The sequence below is a fragment of the Nesoenas mayeri genome (genome assembly GCF_963082525.1).
Source record: "Nesoenas mayeri genome assembly, chromosome: 7".
NCBI classification, from domain to species: domain Eukaryota; kingdom Metazoa; phylum Chordata; class Aves; order Columbiformes; family Columbidae; genus Nesoenas; species Nesoenas mayeri.
This window is the reverse complement of record NC_137551.1, coordinates 703,367-722,552: the sequence shown is the minus strand read 5'-3', so window position 1 is coordinate 722,552 and position 19,186 is coordinate 703,367. Positions and strand designations below refer to the sequence as shown.

Below are 19,186 nucleotides of genomic sequence, written 5' to 3'. Positions count from 1 at the left end.
GAGTTTTATCTATCCCTTAGGCTGCGTTTGAGCATCCGATTTCTGAGGCCCTGTCTCTGAGCTGGGGGGGCGGAGCAGGGAATAGGCAAATTTGGGAAAAAATGAAGAACTGATGTATCAAAGCGGCTGCTGGCGTTTTACAGGGCTCTGTTCTCGGTGCCGCGGTGCCGACCGTGGGACGAGATGCTCTTCTTTCGGGTCGCGTCTGAATCTCTCTCGCTGTGTCTGTTCGCGGGTCACTGTGCCGGCGTGCGTGCCTGTCTGTCCTTCCATCCGTCCCGCCTGCGGGCGCTTCTGCCTCCGTCCCCATCCATTCGCCTTCATATTCCCCTTCTTTTCACCACCTGGATCCGCTGAGGTGCGTGTTTGGGGGGGGGTTCTCCCCATTTTTTCAGGCGATGTCTGTCTCTTAGTCCGCAATCTGTTTCCATATTTATATGCCCAGGGGATGGGCCTGGTGGCATCCTCTAAAACCCCATCTGTCTATTCTGTAAAGGACTGTAAATAAAGTTTAGCATTCCTATTGTAACAAATTAATTTTTATGCAATAAATTATATTTCCTAGTCTAATAAAAAACAATTTAAAAAAGAAGCGATCTGCTCTCTCCTCTCGTGTTCGTCACTCAGCAGTTCCTGCTGGGTTTGGCATCTGCAGGGGTGCGGGGTCCCCGCGAGCGTCCCTCCAGCCTGCTTTGGGCAGGGTGCTGCTGTCAGTCGCTGATGGAGGAGAGCTCTGGAGATTGATTTATGGTTTGTTCTGGACTCGCGTGGGCGATCACATGAGATGCAAAACCCTCCCAGCTGTGCTTTCCAGCTCCAGGTAGGACGCTGAGCCTCACAATTGATAACTTTTCTTTGCATATGAATTCCTTTAAGCTCAGTCTCTCAAGTCGCTTTCACTGGGCAGCTTTGCACTAACCCGTCTTTGCCAGGGCCCAGATTTTGTGGGTAGCTTTGACCAGCTGGTGCCTGATTTCGTCTGATGTTCTCCTGTTGAAACACCCAGCTTGCTAATTCCCCTTAAACTAAAGCTGGCCCAAACCTTTTCCGCAGCCGATACACTGAATTCGGTCCCTGTGACAGGTCCAAAAGTGACTCCTGGGCCATCGCTAAGTGTTGACAGGTTTATTCTGCTGGAGACAGGATGCCCGGGAGCACCAGAGCAGCCCACATCAGGGTCTCTTTGGCTTTTTGGGTCAGTCCTGCTGGATTTCACAATTCACTTACCACTCGGTGCAGCAATCAGCGGTACCAGAGGGTGAGGGAGCTGCTCTGTAAATCCTGGCTAACATATTTCAGTCTCTTAACCATTATTTACATGCTCTTTGCTGCATTGCCCCTCCTCGCTTTCAAACCAGTGCCAGCTGTGGATTTGGGGTCAGAGGGGAGGGGAAGCAGCCTGAACCCCACTTTGCACACAGGAGCGTCCCTAAAAATCCCTCCCGAGCCCGTGCAGGGGTCTGTGCTGCTTTGAGTCTCTCGAGTGTGGGTAATATTGACTGGAGGGGCTGTCGCATCTTCGGTGAAGCATGTTTACCCCGCTCGGCTGTCACGGTCCCTTGTGCTGATGTGACGCGAGGCTCTTCTCCAGCACTGGGTTTTTTGACATGATACGTGGCAGCAGGTCACAAATACCAAGCGAATCCCTTGGAGCTGATGGGTTACTGACTCGGATAGGCTGTGCCATCCCCTCGGGTGCTTTCCCAGCCTGGCATGTCAATGCACATGAAAATCCCAAGGAGAAACCCATGTGCTCCTCGGGAGCCTTTCCATTTCAGCACATTGCCGGTAGGGCGGTTGAATGCTTCTGCTGCTTTGCTTGCAAAAGAGGACTTGGGGTGTTTTGACATCTGGGTGGCCAAGGCCATCTGATCCACTTTCCTCGGAGAGGCTGGGGATGGGTGGTGGCCAGCTGTGCGTTAACTGCTGCTCTGGGAGGTGACATGTCTGTGTCTGTCCCACAGGCAGCTGTATGTGCAAAGTGGAGACTATTTTACTCCGATGGAGAAAAGCTGGGTACATGTGCAACAGAGGAAAAAAAGAGATGGAGGGTGGTTATAACTACCTTAGACACTGGAGATGGGGAAGGCTAAAGGCAAACAGCTGGCGAGAGGAAACATACAATGTAAAACTCCTCTAATTGCCAACACAGGTGCGAAAAAAATTGGCAAGGTGTTCAGAAAAGCTGGGGCCTCACCAGTCTCATTTTCCCCTATGCCAAGGAGCCAAAAAGTGGCAGAAAGGGGAAAAAAGTGGCCATGGGGAAGATGGAGGCCAATGATTTATTGTTTCCTTCCTGGTCCCACGGTGCCCTAAAGGTGAGTGTTAAATTGTGCTTTGGATGAAGTTGTGACATTTACAGTGAAATTCATCCTAATGTAGGAAGCAAAGTGAGTAAAGGAGGAGCTTGTGTCCCAGCTCTGGGGAGGGGTCCCTCATCCGCTACAACAGGGGTAGGAGTAGTTATATTCATACAATCCTAAAATTACATCCGGCCCTTTGAAGGCAACGGCGAGGCTGCTGTGGCCCGCGGGGAAAATGAGCTTGACACCCAGAAGATGGTCCCCGCTCCCAGCCCTCCCGTCCTCAGGAGGGGACAATGCCGCCACGCTTTGATGACTCCTATTAAATGTATATATACACATATATCTATCTATGTAGCTATATTTTTAAAAGGGGGGTGGTGGGGAATAAAGGAGGGGGGAAAGAGGAACAAGAAGGCAGGGGCGGGCGCGGAGGCGGCACCGCACCGCTCAGCACCGCCTAAGGGGTGGGGAGCGGGGCGGGGCCGGGACCTGGGCGTGGCCTGGGCGTGGTCTGGGCGGGGCCACCCCGGCGGGGAAGGAGCCGGCGGCCCTGTAAGTGGTTTTGTTGGGGGGTTCGGGGGTTCGGAGCTGGAGGGAGGAGTGGAGGATGGATGGGGAGAGGCTGCAGGGAGGGATGCGGCGCTTCCCCCTCTTTACGTTGTACTATTGGTTTTTTTTGGCCAAATCTGCCATTTCCGGCATTTCGCGCTCGGCTCTTCCTCCGGGGCCGCTCGAGCCGGTCGCTGCTGGAGTTGCCGAGGAGCCGTTTTTGCAAAGCCCGGTTTTGTTGATACGTAGCGCTCGCTTGGCAGAGCCGGCTGGCGTCGCGCTGGTTTACAAGTCGTTGTCCAAGGCCCGATGATGTCACGCGAGTCCATGGGTCGTTTGGCAAAGCCTCGATGATATTACAGTAGTTTACAAGCCTGGTTGGTGTTGCATTAGTTTACAAGTCATTTTGGAAAGCCTGCTGGCGTTGTGCTAGTTTACAGGTCGCTCTGCAAAGCCTGATGGTGTCGTTAGTTTACAAGCTGGTTAATTATTTTATACGTACTTCTGCAAGGCCAAGGGGTTGGGTTAATTACTAACTATGGGTGCAAGCTTGGGTCCCATGTCTTTCAAGGGACCCATAACCAGCTGCTTCAGCTCATCCAGCGTTTGCTGGAAGACCGTGGGGCAAAGAAGGAGGAACCCGCACACGGCATCTTGCAAACAACAGTTTGCAACACTGGTGATAGTATCTTTATGGCCGGTTGTTTGTTGCAGCGTGCCAGCGCCATGCAGCGCCCAGCCAGCAGCTCTCCGGACGAGGAGCCCCTCATCGCGGAGCCCTTGGGGAACAGGTACAACCATCCGAAGCCAAACGACCACTTACATGGGGCCTACCTTATATTTTTCCTCCTCGGCATCGGGTCCCTGCTGCCCTGGAATTTTTTCATCACGGCAAAGCACTACTGGATGTACAAGCTGCAAAACTGCTCGGGGCCGGCCGGACAGGGAGCGTCTGACCTGCAGGTGAGCGTGCTCGTTTCAAGGCAGGAAAAGGTGGCTGCTTTCCATCCTTATTTGCTCTTTTTCCCCTCCGTTTCCTCTGAAGGTGAGTGAAGGTCTTGTGGGGTTTTGCCCGCTGCAAACCAGGGGTGAACGTTCATTTGGGAAGCATAAACATCTGCAAGAAAGATGTTCAAAACTAAAAGGCGTAGCACTTTTACCTGTAGTTGAAGCGTGAAGGTTTAAGGTGCGTTTAAAAAATTTGGCTTAATCCGCCCTATAAGCGAGGCTGCCTTTCGCTGGGCAGTTTCCACAGTGCGAAGTGAAAATCTCTTAGTGGGTGGCTTGTTGTTATTCTTTGTCCTTCATGCTCAGTGAACCCCAGAGCACCGTGATGCTCCGTGTTTTCCCAGCCAGACCTGCCTACGACTCCCTGCGGGCTGGGAGAGGAATTGCCCTGAACTTCTGGCTTCGTGGTGAGGCATCAAACGCGTTTTAGGCGTTTTCTCCCTCGCACCTCTATTTGCGGGGCTTTGCAGGAGCACCAGCCCTGGAGCGCGTGTGGCTTGCAATCAGCTCGTTTTCCCCATCTGGATGCTTTATTGCTTTTCCTTCAAAATCTGGCAAGTGTGACCGGCGTGTCTCCTTACAGCGATGAACATCTGGCTTTTGGCATATGGGACGCAGAGCTTGTCATGGGGCGATTGATGAGCTGGCCTTGGGGTGGCAGGCTTGACGGCTTCTCGTTTGCTCCCCAAAAGCATTGCTCCTCCTGCCGCGGCAGGATTCTTTCCCCGTGCCCCCTGACGAAGCGATGCCGCTTCTTTGTGGCTGGAAAACTGGTTGGCATGATGGTGCTGTGTCCTGTCCTCCTCCTGTTGCCGAGCCTGTTCAGGTGGTTTGGCCACATTTCATTTTATATAAACACAGAGCCAGGTGTGCCGCCCACGTTTTCCCTGTGTTTGGTCGCACCGCTGTGGCATCCACAGCTGCCTGAGTTGTGCTGTGGTTAATCTGGCTGCGTTTTTGCTGGGAAGGAAGCAGAGTGTCACCAGCGGTGCTGGTTGTAAATGGAAACACCGAGTGGACTAAACTGATGGAAGCGAAGCCCCCGTGGTGCCCAAAGACCACAAACTGACTCAGGGTGCTCAAGGAGGGGATGGAGGGTGCTCTGCCACCATATGGCACGATGCCCTCCACGTACCCTGCGTCCCCTCATGGCTTCTAGGTCAGGCTTATTCATGGCAATTCTTGAAATTCCAGCCCAGTCCAGTCGCTGAGTTGGGTTAGAGAAGAACAAAAACTACTTTGCAAAAACCATCTTGGCAACTCCGGCCAGCGCTGCTGACTAACTTACCACCACGATGTTTTGTTTGGTTTTTTGATGATTTGTGGGGTTTTTTTAAGGTTCTGAGTATCCAGTGCGCATCACGGCAGTGTGTTTGGAGACACTGCAGTTAATGTAGGGTCACACATCTCCATTATGTGCCTCGGCTCCATGGCACAGGGTGACACCTTCCCCTGCGGGAGGCGGAGGTGGGAGGAAGGTGGCTTTGGGCCCGGAGGAAGATGTCAGGGTTGCTTTGAGGATTATCATTCGCATTAGACAAGGTGTGACAGTCCTTTACGTTCCTCCTCTGAACCCATGTCAGTGATGGGGAGCTTGCAAGCCAGCGATGCCCAGCGGGGATGAGCTGTCCGCTCAGGGGGCTCAGCAGGCAGGTAGAGGATCTCGGTATACCTTGCATAACCAAAAATTTGCTCTGAAAGCATCTCTGTGATGGGTGGGAATGCCCACAAGGGAGAAGAGTTACTGTCTAAACTGGATTAACACCTGGGGGGTATGTAGCTTGGTATTTTTCATGGTTCCAGACATAGATTAAATTAAAAAGCATTCTAATGTTCGCTGAGATGAATGAACGTTTCCCAAGGGCGCTGGACTTCTCTAAGTGTGGATGCACATCCCCTTGGTAGAGCATCTTAAAGTCTATTTCTCCCCTAATAGAAAAGCAAACTTAACTTACAAGTATATTAAACATCCCTGGGTTGGTTTGGGGGTTTGTTTTAAGTAGGTTGATAAATAAGCCTTTGTTTTAGCAGCCAGCTTTGCATCTTGCTTTGTCTTTTCTCCTATAATTCATCGCGTGGCCATAGAGCCTTGGGCCTCCTGCCTCACCAAGCAGATGCTAAATGTGGGCATTTACGTTCCTGTCTATATGGACCCTCTAGGAGCGATTATTCGACTTCCCATTGCTTACAGTAAAGCTGATAGGAAAGGATAAACAGACGTGCTCGTAAACTGATTAAAAGACTACGATGCAAAGCTGCAAAAAGAATAAACGTGCAGAGAAAACGTGCCAAGCGCCTTCTTGAATGGGACACAACCCGTCTCTGTAGCTCGGTGACTACGGGACATGAAAGGCCAGCACCATGGGGGTTGAGATGTGGGTCATCCTCATGGAGCATCATCCTCGTGGAGCATCATCCTCGCTGCTGGCTGAGGTTCCTGCAGAAAGAAAACAGGGGATTAAGCACCTCAAGGGGAGGAGATGGAGCAGACGCGCTCTAACAGCACAATACATGGAATGGATTGAAGGTGTAACTGTTGAGCCGCAATCTTGGCAGAGCAATCTCTCTCTGCTGTGGTTATTGCTTTCTGCGCGCCCAGCCTGACCTCTGGGCGAGTATTGACTGGTGCCGCAGCCGACTTGCTCCGATGATAAATGAGTCTCTGGAGTGAATGTGTGTCGAGGCTCAATGTAGTTTCTCGATGAGTTTCGTGCGTGCGGAGAGGGAGACCGGGAGGGAGGATGGTGTCCGTGCGTCCCCGCTCCGGCTGCTTTTGCTCGAGCACGTTCTCAGCCATGATGTCCCCGCCACTCTGCAGAGGGATGTCCAGGTTTGTGGGCCATCGCTGGCTTGCCGGGCAGTGAGCTAACAATAGTAATGCTTTTGTGTCTTGGTGCATTAAAAAAGCAGCTCTCACGGAGCTCAAGCAGGATAAAAAGCTCAGTGGGGTTGTCCAGGATGCTGGAGCCAGCAGGAGAAATTCAGACCTTGTATTTTGGGGGCTGGTCTGTGGGGCCAGTGTGGCACTGGGGCAGGTATTTCCTTCACCAGTTTTGCTTCTGAATTTGTTACATCCCTAATTTCCTGAAGTATCCCAGGGCTGCTGCAGGATGAAAAGCCCCAGGCCCATTGCCGCCTGTTGTCCTGAGCAGCTTTGCAACACGTGCTACGACAGAACGAGGTGCACAGCTACGTTATAACTCCCCATATATGCTGTATCATGCCATAGTTAGGGCCTGGAATTCGTGTAGTATTCCTCGTCTACCTGCTTTTGTTTGTTTGTTTTCTGGCAGGACTTCTTTGAGAGTTACGTCTCCATTGCCTCGACTGTACCCTCGTTGCTGTGCCTGGTCGGAAACTTCTTGCTTGTCAACAGGTAAGTGCTGCTCCATTCCAAAGCCCTTGAGCCACGGGTCTGCTCGGCTTTGCCCACATTGTCCTTGCCTTTCTCTGGCTCTTGTCTCCTAAAAATGCCACCGCTGTTCACCAGGGGAACAGACAACAGGAGCCAGGCTTATCCAGGTAGAAGTAACGCCTTCCACTGGTCCTACAGCCGTTGAGCTGGCTTAAGAAAAGGACCATCCATGCCTTGTTGCAAGCTTGACTTAAGTCTAAAATATCCACAGCCTTTCGTTTGGACCCTTTCTTATCCCAGATCAAACTCCTGCATGTTTGCGGGCGAAGAGAAATGCGTTTGTGAGCTTAATCTCGAGATCTGAGCGGCTGGTCTGGCTCCCTCATGCCCTTGTCTGGTCTCCTGGATGGGTATTAAGCAACCTCCGAGCTCAGACTACGAATTATCTTGTAGTGACGCGCCTGGGATTGCCTTCTCCCGCTTTCCCAGGCCGGCTGTGTGGCTGCTGCTGTGCGCTGCTCCGGCCGTGGGGGTGGCTCCTGCTTTCTGCAAGAAATGGGCATTGAAGGTGTTTAGAGACCGATGGCAAAAGTGGAAATCGCAGAGGTGACATCTAAAGGCTTCCGAGAAAAATCACGAGTTGTTATTCCTTATCTCCCCACACCTTTCTTTATGTTCTTTGACCCTTCTGGCAGCAGAGGAGTCCTCTGCATCGCGCCTCCGTGTTGCAGTTTTAAAGGCAGGAGCCTCTCGTCCCTCTTGTCCCCAGGGTGCCCGCCAGCGTCCGCATCCTGTCCTCCCTCTTTGTCATGCTGGCCGTGTTCCTGGTGATCACGGTGCTGGTGAAGGTGGACACGTCAGCCTGGACCACCGCTTTCTTTGCCCTCACCATGGCCTGCGTGGCCGTGGTCAGCAGCGCCTCGACCGTCTTCACCAGCAGCATCTTCGGCCTCAGCAGCCTCTTCCCCATGAAGAACCTGCAGGCGCTGAACTCGGGTGGGTGTCCCCGGCCCGGCGGGATCGTGCTCTTGGGTTCTCGGTGGTTGGGGTGGTTGGTTTTCTCTCCCTCTTGCAGCTGGTGTTTTGTCACATGGGGTTTATTTTAGAAACTTAACTTTGTCTTAAAGAGGAAGGGAAGTTGGAGGAGAAACATGCTCGGTCACATGAGCCGGCACTCTGGTTTCTGTAAATAAATACCCATAAAGCAAAATGCTGCGGGCTCACAGAGGTGAGGTCAGTGGTCCTTCACCTGCGGAGCAGCTCCAGCCAGCCTGGTGGCTTCACCTTGTTCCTGATGCATGGAGAGCTCACCTCCCTGAGCTCCTCTGTTTGCAGCTGGAGAAACCTCGAACTTCACGTTGTCTCCTCCTTTCTGTGCAGCATTTCCATGAGTGATGAAGGGCACGGTGGGAGCCATGAGTGATGAGCTCCCTGGGGGACTGAGGATGTTACAAATGTGCTGTGGAACAGCTGACAAACCATGACGGGAAGGGGAAAAAAAGGCAAGACAGAGGAATTTTCCCCGGAGCTGAGATAGGAGCGTTTTAATGAGTTCAGCCTGATGGGGGAAATTGCTGCATCCCCGAGATGCCACCCCTGTTGTTGGTGGCCGGGGTTCCCACCTGGGGGGTGCAGAAGAGAGGCAGTTATATGTGTGTGGGTGGAAAGCCCAGGTTTAGGCTTTGGGCAGGGTTTAGAGCTTCTCTGCAGGACTCTGCACATGCAAGCCCAGTGGGTCGGGTCCCATCCCAACCCTTGTGCAGCGCTGTGCTGGAGGGGGATGCAGGATGGGACCTGGGCTGTGGGGCTACAACAAATGGCTGTGCTGTAGCCAGGTGTGCAAATGGAGATGAGGTGGCCTGTGCAAGCGATAGCCTGAGAGGAAATGACCTCGTGTTGTGCCAGGAGATGTTCAGATTGGATATTAGGAAGAATTTATTTACGGAAAGGGTTGTCACCATCCCTGGAGGGGTTTAAAAGACGTAGAGATGAGGTTCTTAGGGACATGGTTTAGTGCCAGTGTTGCGTTAATGGTTGGACTCAATGCTCTTGAGGGTCTCTTCCAACCAAAATGTGTGATTCTACAATTCTATGTATGCAGCTGCACCCTGAGCCAGGTTTGGGGACCGGTGTGTGGGGCGGGGGGCGAACCGTGTCCTCAGGGCGAGTTTGTGCATGCCAGGACAGGTTAATAAGAAGATGCTGCTGTTTCTGGGTTCCTCCCCTGCATCGAAATCCTTCTCACTGGAGCTGTGGTGGGTCGCCACGTCCATGTCCCGGCTCTCTGCTTCTCCACGCAGGTCAGGCCATGGGTGGCACGATCAGCGCCATCGCCTCCATGATAGACCTGGCAGCGGCAGCCGATGTTACGGACAGCGCCCTGGCTTACTTCCTCACCGCCGACATCTTCATCGTCATCTGCATCATGGTGTACCTGCTCCTCCCCAGGCTGGAGTACTCCAGGTGTGCACCGCGGGCATCCTGTGGGCTGGGAGGGTTTGCTGCTGTCCGTGCCCAGTGAGGTTGCTGGGGGGACCCAAAGGTGCTTGTTGTGCTGGTCCCTTCCCTGTCGCCCCCCTGCGCCCCCCACGCTCCGGCACCACGCCGTCAGCCGCGCTTCCCCATTTGGCCGAAACCACAGACTGAAACTGGGCGCCCACGAGCTTCTGGCAAAGCCGCCCCAGGGGAAGAGCAGGTGCTGACACCGGGGCTTCCAAAATGCGCGGGGTCAGCGGAGAGTCGGCATCTGGAAGCAGCCAGGCACGTGGGTCCCCACGGGGCATCCGTATCTGCAACGTCGTGCGTGGATGTGCATGACCCATTGGTCTTGTTGGTGCTTGCAACCCCCAAAACCATGTGCCCCCCCCAGATGTCTGCATGCACGAGGTCTCTGTGACCCACTGAGGGTGCAAAACGGACCCCTGCCATGGAGAAGGGAGGAATGGTGGGTCTCAGCTCTTTGTGTGAGGTGGGAGATGGGGGTGTGATGGGCCTGCTGGGTCCAGTGGACGTCCCTGCATTGCCAGCTTCTCTCCTTCTCTCTTTCCAAATCCGTTTGTGCTTTCCCCACCAACACTGGGTTACTAACCTCGGTCTTTCTGTTTTTGCAGGTATTACATGAGCAGCGTGAAGGAGAGCCCGGCTCAGACCACCCTGCAGCCCGGCAGCTCCGCAGCGGCCGAGGCAGAGCCAGGAGGCACCACAAACACCTCCTTCCCCGCCAAAAACACCCGCATCCCCCCGCTCCGCCCCATCCTGCAGAAGACTGCGCTCCTCGGCTTCTGCCTCTTCTACATCTTCTTCATCTCCATCATCGTCTTCCCTTCTCTCTCCTCCAACATAGAGTCGGTCAGCAAGTCCTCAGGAAGCCCGTGGAGCACCAAGTACTTTGTTCCGCTCACCAGCTTCCTCCTGTACAACTTTGCTGACTGGTGCGGGAGGCAGATCACCGCCTGGATCCAGGTGCCTGGCCCCAGGAGCAAGCTGCTGCCCGTCCTCGTCCTCCTCAGGACCATCTTCCTCCCTCTCTTCATCCTCAGCAACTACCAGCCCCGGGCTCACATCCAGATGGTGGTCTTCAACCGAGATGTCTACCCGGTGGTCTTCACGGCGCTGCTGGGGCTGAGCAACGGCTACCTGGGGACACTGGTCATCATGTACGGTCCCAAAATCGTGCCGAAAGAGCTGGCCGAGGCGGCGGGGGTGGTGATGACGTTCTATGTTGTGCTGGGGCTGGCAGTGGGCTCTGCCTGTGCCGTGCTCGTTGTCCACCTCATGTAGAGCAGCAGGCAGGGAAGATGCCCTGTTTGTGGTGCTGCTATTGGGTATTTAGGGGTTTTTCCCGTGGTTTTGGGGCAGCCTGCCTGACTTGGTGGGCGGGGAGGTTGCATCCAAGTGGAAAGTCCCTCTGGGAGGGGGCGAGGAAGGAGCCAGAGGCCAGGAACGCATTGCAAAGAGCACGTTTATTTCAGTTCCCTCTCTCCCGGGGGGTCTCCAAAGTTGCACCGGAGCTCCCAGCAGAGGTGACACCGGCGGGGACGCGGGCGCTGCTCAGTTCAGCCCTGCTGGAATATCACCTGTGTTTCCAGGCTTCAGGCAGGCGCAGCCTCCCGCTCTTTCTCACAGCAAAGCAGGAATCTCAGCCATAGCGATAAGGTTTCTCATAGGCCTGTGTTATCTAACGCAGAGGTTCTGCTCATCAAGCACAAAAGGTGTGTAAACCAATTAGTGTGATTATGCGGTTTTTTCTACAGACGGGTGCAAGTCACTTGAGCGTATTTACACTTAACCAACCTCCTCGCCAGACCTTCCGCTGTATCCCCGTACAGGGTGTTCCCTGTTCCTGGGGGGTCCCACGGGACCCTCATCACTCCCCAGGTCGACTGGAGCAAAGGGACCAAAAAAGCCTCACTGTCCCCAGTTCGCTCAGGGAAGCATTGGGGGCACAGGGACATCTGTCCCTCCCCCCAGTGCCAGGGGACAGGGGTGACGTGTGGTGCCACCACACCGCTTTTCAACTGAAAATGGTGCTTTTGAGCTCACTTTGGGGTTTTGTGCCTCGTTGTTAGGAGTTCAGCCCTGCGGCGTTTCAGCAGCCTCAGGGGGATCGAGTTTCATCAAGATTCATCAAGTTGTGATGGTGTAGTTGAGCTATAAGGGATTTAAGCCCCAGAGCAGCTTTAAGCAAGCTTGCTTTAACTTTTCCAGGTTGAATGAGGGATCATCCAGCCCCTAGAACGGTGCTGAGACCATTTCTCTTGCTGTGACCACGGTGTGGCAGCTGTGGACACGGAGCTACATGCCTGCAGCTGAATTCCAAGGAAAATAAAACACTAAGTGGTCCTAACCAAAGGTTTTTAAGGTATAGAAAGGTCTGTAAAAGCCAGGGAGAGCTATCAGGGAGGCTCTGGTGTGATGTTAATGGCACAAAGCTGATTAATTGAAGTAGACAGGCGGCATATGGTCTCCAGATGCTTTCAGAGTGGCAGGCTACTGTGACACCCAAAACGATGGGCCACCCAAAAGAGACCAGCCTTTCAAGTCACTTAAACTTCACATACCGATGCAGCCTGGGCAAAATACAATTATTGCGTTTAGTTACTGAAATTGGGTGGATTTCTGGTCTAGGAGAGGTGAACTGGTAAGCGAGGATTTAAGGAGAGAACGTGGCGTCACAGCTGGTGCCCCAGGGATGCTCTCTAAGGCAAATAGTTCTGTTAAGACTGGGTTGTTACTGGACGCTCTCTCAGCATCTTCTGCTTGAGCCGGGGCTGCCCTGGCTTTGCTGGGAGAACAGCAGGACTGACAGTGTTTGTTGCCATGGGGTGATATGTAGGCTCGGTGGCATCAGTTTTTTATAGAAATCCTTTCCAGTGTTTAGTTTGGGCTCATTGGCAAAGACACGCGTGGTTTTGCTTTACGGGTGGTTTCTGTTTAAACATAGGATCCAGACGCGAGCGGAGAGCTTGCAGGGCGTGCGCTGCAGGGGAGCAGCTTCGCGGCAGGTGACTCGTCACACATGGGCTCTTCGTCCTGTCTCTTTGGCCAGGTTGATGCTTGGCCAGAGGCTGCTTTGGCCAACAAGACCCAAGGAAGGTCCATCTCAGCTCGAAGGGCAGCCCATGGGCTGAGGGCAGGGCGTAAGTGCTCCCATCACCTCCGCGTTGCTTTAGGGTGATGTTGGTCCTGGCTGAAAAACCCAAGCCCACCTCGTTTTGGCAATGCGTTTTCCCTGGGTCCCAGGTATGATGAGATTCTGCTTGTGTTTCGCACCTCTACTGATTGTCTCCATCATGATACAGACCAAATATCTCTTGGGATAGAATTAATTATCCAGTGCAGCTGCTAATAAAGTTTTCTTTATACTGTGCAACTGCTGGTGTCCGGAGTCGTTCCTCTTGGAGACTCACTGAAACGTGCTCTTTTAGTTTGCGTTTTTCCTCTGGTCGTCCATCCCTCCCAGCTCAGACTGTGAAATCACCAAGGGCTGGTGAAGGAGTTCCCGGAGAGCTGCCTTGAGAACATGATGGTTCTGATTTAATCTCTCCAAATGACCCGCAGGTAGGTGTGGGGAGTGTGCTTGCTGCGGCTGCAGGGGAAGCAGGCGAGAAGGGAATCCATCCTTTGTCTTCCATGGTGTTCAGTTAAGGGAAGTTAGAGGAATCAGGGGAAAAACCAATACGGGTTCAAAGGGGGTGAGAATCAGGTCTGAGTGTTAAAAAGGAACTGCTGGTGGGAGCATCGTGGTGCGAGGATGGATGCAGGACAGGCAGCCCGAGCTGTGAGCGTGTGGGTGATCCCCCGGCAAAAGGGGACGGGTGATTTATAGGGTGTTGCATATAACAGCAGGGAAGTGGTTACTGCCATATCCCGCCTGGCTGAAGTCGCATCTGATGCTCAGTGTAAGGCCATGGTCATGAGCTCGCGCTAATAAAATGCAGAATGACCAGGGAAGCAGTGGCTGCACAGCGGAGGGAAGGATGCTGTCTGCCCCGCGGAGCTGGATTTCAGCGGTGTTTGTTGAAATGCACCCACAGTTGGTTTCCTGGTGGTTTTAAACAGTGTATTTTCGGTAAGGAATGCCGCATCCACCCCAGCTGCCAGTTCGGGAACGATGTGCCCTCCCTGCTTTACACCAGCATCGAGCGGGAACAGCCGGCAGAAATACTGCGGGGGTCAAAACCTGCTGCGTGTTATCTAGCCATGAAATCGCACTTCTGCAGATCTCAAAGGGCTCTACAGGAGGGACCTGCTCCTTGGGTCTTCGTTTGGGACCCAGGGCACCCGAGGTCTGGAGGAAGATCCGGGGTATGGGCAGGGCTGGGAGCTCAGCTGGGCCCGTGGATCTGCCTTGCTTGTCCAAAACAGCGTTGTCAGATTTTATCTCTTTAATTAACACTGTCCCCTGTGCTGTTTAAGCCACACCAGCAGGGTTATAAATGTTTCCACCATCTTTCAGCCAAGGGAAGTGAGCTGTGGGCTGCCTGGTGGGGGAGGACCGTGTGCTCTCTGCAGGGCTTGGCCGCCTCTCGCCCGCGGGCAGAAGACGAGCGATGCAGGCACCTGCAGCATTCATGAGGGTGAGCCCACCATGTGAGATTAAATCAAAGATGGGCACGAATCCCTGCTCGGTTTGCCCATCGCTGGCAGCACGACCCGGAGGACGGGGAGCCCCTGCGGTCCCCAGCGCTGCGGGGTCGCTGCTCCTGCCCCGCGCTGGCTTCTCCAGCAGCCTTTGGTGTTAAATCCAGCTGGCCGAGGGGAAAACAAGCTGCGAACTGGCAAAGCAAGAGCAGCAAGTTCCTGGAGCGGGAGGACGCTGGATGAAAGGGCGGAAGGCAGAGGAGACACATCTGCTGCAGCTTCTGCTCAAAGGAGGCTGACTGAGCCCATGCCCGACCTTTTTGTGTCCTCTGTCTTGGCTTAATGGTGCCAGCTACTCCTCCCTGCTTTGGAGCTGAAGCGTCTAAGTGTAGGTGTTCTGGGTTTTAAAGCAAAACGACGTGCTCCAGGAGGAAAGGCAACTTTAGCTATGGAGCGATGCTCGTCTCCCACCAGTCTTAAGTGACTGTCCCTCTTTCTTTCTGATCCCCAAAGCCTTGTCTAGCATGTCCCCACTCGGTGGAGTGCGCCACGTCTCCATCTGTGAGACCAGCCTTTGCATTGCTGAGGCTTTGGCACGGCATTATTACCCTTTGAGAGGTGGGAGCATCTTTGAAACAACCTCATTATCCTTCAGCATTGCCGTGGTGGTGACCAGAAAGAAACTCTGCTGCCTCTCCACTGCTCCGTAGTCTGTGTTTTGGAGCAGGACTCATCCTTTCGGTGTTTTGCCAGGGTGCATTGAGGGTCAAAAGCCCAGAGAGCTGAAGTGGGATTGCCTTTGGTGGCTCGACTATGGGAGCAGGGGCTGCAAGGGTGGTGGTACCCGGCAGCACAGAGCATCCCTGCGCATCTCCATTCCTGCCGGGCCCCGGCATCGTGACAAAGCTGCTAACGAGCTCTGACGGTCCCCAGGGTGCAGTGTGTGTGTGACCTCGTCCTTAATTACAGCTTAATTTGTATGGCCGGTGGGTTCCCTGTTTGCACCACCCCACGGGCAGCCTGCAGAGAGTCGTCACCCCGCAACAGACGAGGTGATGCTCTCTGACCTCTGTCCCTCCAAAACGCTGCCACCTCCCCCTCCACAGCCACAGGAAAGACCCGATTCAAGGTATTGTAGCTCTCGGCCCTTTTTCTCCTCGTCTCATGTGCTTGTGCACGTGGGGCTGAAGCCACCCCCAGGGCTTTGGGGGGCACTTCTCCAACCAGCATCCTTCTGGAAAGGGGTGAGTGAGGCACAGGCTTGAACCGGGGTCGTGTTCTTCAGCGGGGCTCGGCGAGGGCCGTGGTCCCCAGCAGCTGAGCCGTGGTCCCCAGCAGCTGAGCCGAGCTGATCCTGCCCCTCCGTGGGCGCCCCCGAGGAACCAGCTCGGGTCTGAAACCTCGCCAGCCAGCTGCAGGCTGGCCTGGCTGCTCTTCTCCTCGTGCGTGTTTTATGGAGTAATTTGTACTATATTTACACCAGGGTGATAAACAGTTTTTAAAATGGAAGCGAAGAAAACGCTGTTGAATGAATTGTTACAAAAAAGCCCTGTTTGCCGTTCCAGCAGGGGGAATAAAAAGGGATAAAAATCACCGTCCTAGGGACATGCTGTTCGTCAGATCTGGGTATTTTTTCCCTTGATTTGTGTGCCTAATGTGAGAAGAAGAAGTCGCAGATGCATGCTGAATTCTGCAGGGAACATATGCATGCATTTAAATCATTTACAGCATTTACTAGTGCAATTGTAAAGCACATTATTTTCCTGCATTTGTAATTAGGCTCTAAACAGATGGCGGAGGACTGTAGCTCCTGATTAGACAGGCTTGCGCTCTGTTGGACGGCACTGTGAGAACAAACTGAGCTGGGAAAGTTTTTCCTCCTGATTTATCGCGCCATGGCAGGGGTGCAAAGTATCTGGGGCTGCCTGAGCACGAATTGCAGTGTGCTCATAGGAGGCTGGGCAAAGCTGAGCGAGCTGACGGGTCCGGTCCCTCTGCCGTCCCCGTGTGCTGGTGGATGGGATACACTCCCCAAAATCAGCCTGGATTCCAAATGGTGTAGCTCCGCCTGGCTCCGCGCTGCACAGCTTCAGGTACCCGACAGCGCAGGATGAGCATCTGCTTTGATAAATGCTTTTAATATCAAGCAGAAGGTTTGGGTTTGAGAAGGGGCGGTGAAGCAGGAACAAGCTCCAGGCTCGTGGCTGCGTGTGAGGAGCGAGGGCATGTCTGGCGCTCGCTCTGCTTGGGCATCGCCTGTTCTTTCTGCCGCCCCGGTGAGCCCGAGGCTTGGTGACGTGTGTTGTGCTCTCCCGCACCTCTTGGGAGCGTCAACAGGAACGTGTGGTTGGCCCATTGGATTTCAGCTCTAGGACCTGGCTCCTGTTCTAAATGTGTCACCTCAGAGACCTGCCAGCCCCATTTTTCACCTTCCACGGCAGCAACATCTCTTCACAGCCCAAGTGCAGGTGCCTCCACGTGAAGCCTATGTCCCCTTGCATGTACCTGCACTCCAGCTGGTCAGGAGTCACCTCTCACACAGAGCAGAGTTTATTGGGTGCTATCATAGAATCCTTGTGGTTGGAAGAGACCCCCAAGACCACAGAGTCCAACTTTTAACCCAACGCTGGCACTAAACCACGTTCCCAAGAGACTCATCTACAGATATTTTAGGGATGGTGACTCAACCACTTCTTCCTACAGCTTCTTATTTTCCTGGCTTACTTCTGTAAATTACAGGTGTGCAAACCCAGCGTGAGAAGCAACTGGAAGAGCAGAACAGCACAGAAGAGGAGCATGACACAGGCCCAAGATGTTCAGGTAGACCCATGGGGCTGGAAGCTGGGTCCTCCTGAGAATACTGGGTGACCAAGTCTGCTCTGTGTCCCCTTTGCTCCCTCCGTCCCACCTGTGCAGGTGGCGAGCACCTTCCCTTTCGTGTTCTTATCCAGCTGCTCCCCTGGGTTACCATTGGGGTGACGCACAGGGGGGGCCAAGAGGGACGGATGTCTTCTTCTACCTGGCGCACCCCACAAGTGGACAACCTGAACACGCGGCTCCCAGACTGCACTGCAGGGAAGGTGACACAGCGAAGGGGATGGTGGCATGTGGCAGGAGGGGACATCCAGCCCGACCTGGGGAGATGCAGAGGGCTGTCGTGCGGGCGCTGTGCCTGTAGATGGCACCTTGTGCTCTGCTGAGGAGGAAAGAAAAGCTGAGGGGAAAAAGCTGGTAGGGCTCACAGCTAAGAAAACGACGCTTTGGGTGGGTGGCACGAAGTGACTTACGAGTAGTTAATCCCCTGGGAATGAAGGACCCGGCTCCCAGAGCTGTCCCTCTGTCACCGTGACTGCTCTTGCTCAAGATTGCCTGTTGCAATCGTCGCCAAACAATCTGAATCCACAACGTTCCCCATCAGTAGGAAATCACACCCGGGGCTGTCTCAGAAGCCAGCAAAAAGCACCTCGAGCTGCTCGGGGAGTTGGTGTAAAGGTTTGCTTGTTTGTTTGTTTGCTTGTTTGTCTGTTGGTTGGTTGGTTGGTTGGTTTTACCTGGTCCTGCAAAGCCTTTTGGAGCTCGCACCTTGATCCTCCTGGCTCCGTGTGCTCAGCACACTGCAGCTCTGGCTGGCTGGTCCCTGTCACCCTGGCCCAGCTGGGGACATTCATTCCAAGGCAGCTCAGCTGGACCCAGCTCTAACCACAAGCTGGCAGATGCTCGATTAAGGGTGCCACATGAATTGGGCATGGGCTGCAAATGTGTGCCCAGCTCCTGCCCTTCCCACCCCCTTGAAACACATTTGCTTCACCCTCCACATAAACTATCACCTTACCAAGATGCAATTTGAAATGCAATACTTCTGTATTTCTAAAGGAAAAGCAGGAACTAGGTGCTCTCTCAGTGCTTCTGTGGAGGGGGAAAAACACGAGCGATCCCTTAACTTGGCTACGATACCTCTCCAGCCTCCTTCACTCATACATTCCTAAGCAAACAGCACGATCCTAATATTGGCCTTAAAATTCTGTGTGAAATGGACCTGGAAATTAATTTCACACCGAAAGAACTGGCATCCCCATCAGCCGTGGCACAGGTGGTCGAGAGGAAAAGCCCACGACTGCTGTAGAAATGTACTGTACAACTCGGGTGACAGGGTAGCCCAGTGGGGACCTGCGTCCCTCGTGGGGCTGTCCCAACCCACCGTGTGACACCGGGCGCTGGAAAGCTACGGGTAGTGGGGGGTACCACCATCTCCACGAGGGAGACAAAACCATTGTGTCCCCCGAAATGTGAGAGCGGGGAGCAGGGGCTGCGCCTTCCCGAGAAGAAAACAAATGAAGAAAGCCCTCCTGCTCTTTCCCACAGGTTCTATTTACTGAACGAGGATGCGAGTTTGGGGAAGCGCATCAAAGGCTCCTTGTGGGGACTCCTGAGGAAAAGGAGGCGTGAAGAAATGAGTGATGGTACAATAATGCGTGCGCTGGCTGTCGGGCAGCTGATGTCTGTGCAGACCCTGGGGTCCGTGGCAGTGCGTGGTCCGTGGCAAGCAGAGATAATTCAGTCCCTTAGCTGGGCAGGTTTTGCACGTGCCTGCTTTTTACCTGCTTTCCATGTGGTATTTCATCTGTTTAAAGATTTAGAGATGAAAGGCATTCCCATTTCTCACAGCAGAAGGGCCAGGGAAGGCAGAGAGAAGAATAATAAACCGTGGGGACAGATGGATGGAGAAATGTTCTGTGGCCAGACAGAAGATGAGAGGGGGAGAAGCCCTGCAGTACAATTTCAAGGGTGAGTGAGTGGTGCCAGGAGGCCGCCAAGGCTCTGCCTGGCTGCTCTGCTTCGCAGGCAGGGTGGAGAGGGGAGATCGTGGGGTTTGCCTCCAAAAACA

At 53.9% G+C, this 19,186-nt stretch overlaps 1 protein-coding gene across 1 annotated transcript; it reads left to right on the top strand.

Annotated features, from left to right (window-relative positions):
• Window positions 1–2,258: 2,258 nt before the first annotated feature.
• On the top strand, window positions 2,259–10,998 carry SLC29A3 (solute carrier family 29 member 3; the record flags this gene model as incomplete). The annotated part of the gene is made up of 6 exons (XM_080347705.1): window positions 2,259–2,318; window positions 3,570–3,818; window positions 7,157–7,239; window positions 7,988–8,214; window positions 9,519–9,681; window positions 10,329–10,998. The coding sequence occupies 6 exons, from the start codon at window positions 2,259–2,261 to the stop codon at window positions 10,996–10,998; spliced, it is 1,452 nt and encodes a 483-aa protein (XP_080203831.1).
• Between the last annotated feature and the right edge of the window lie 8,188 nt (window positions 10,999–19,186).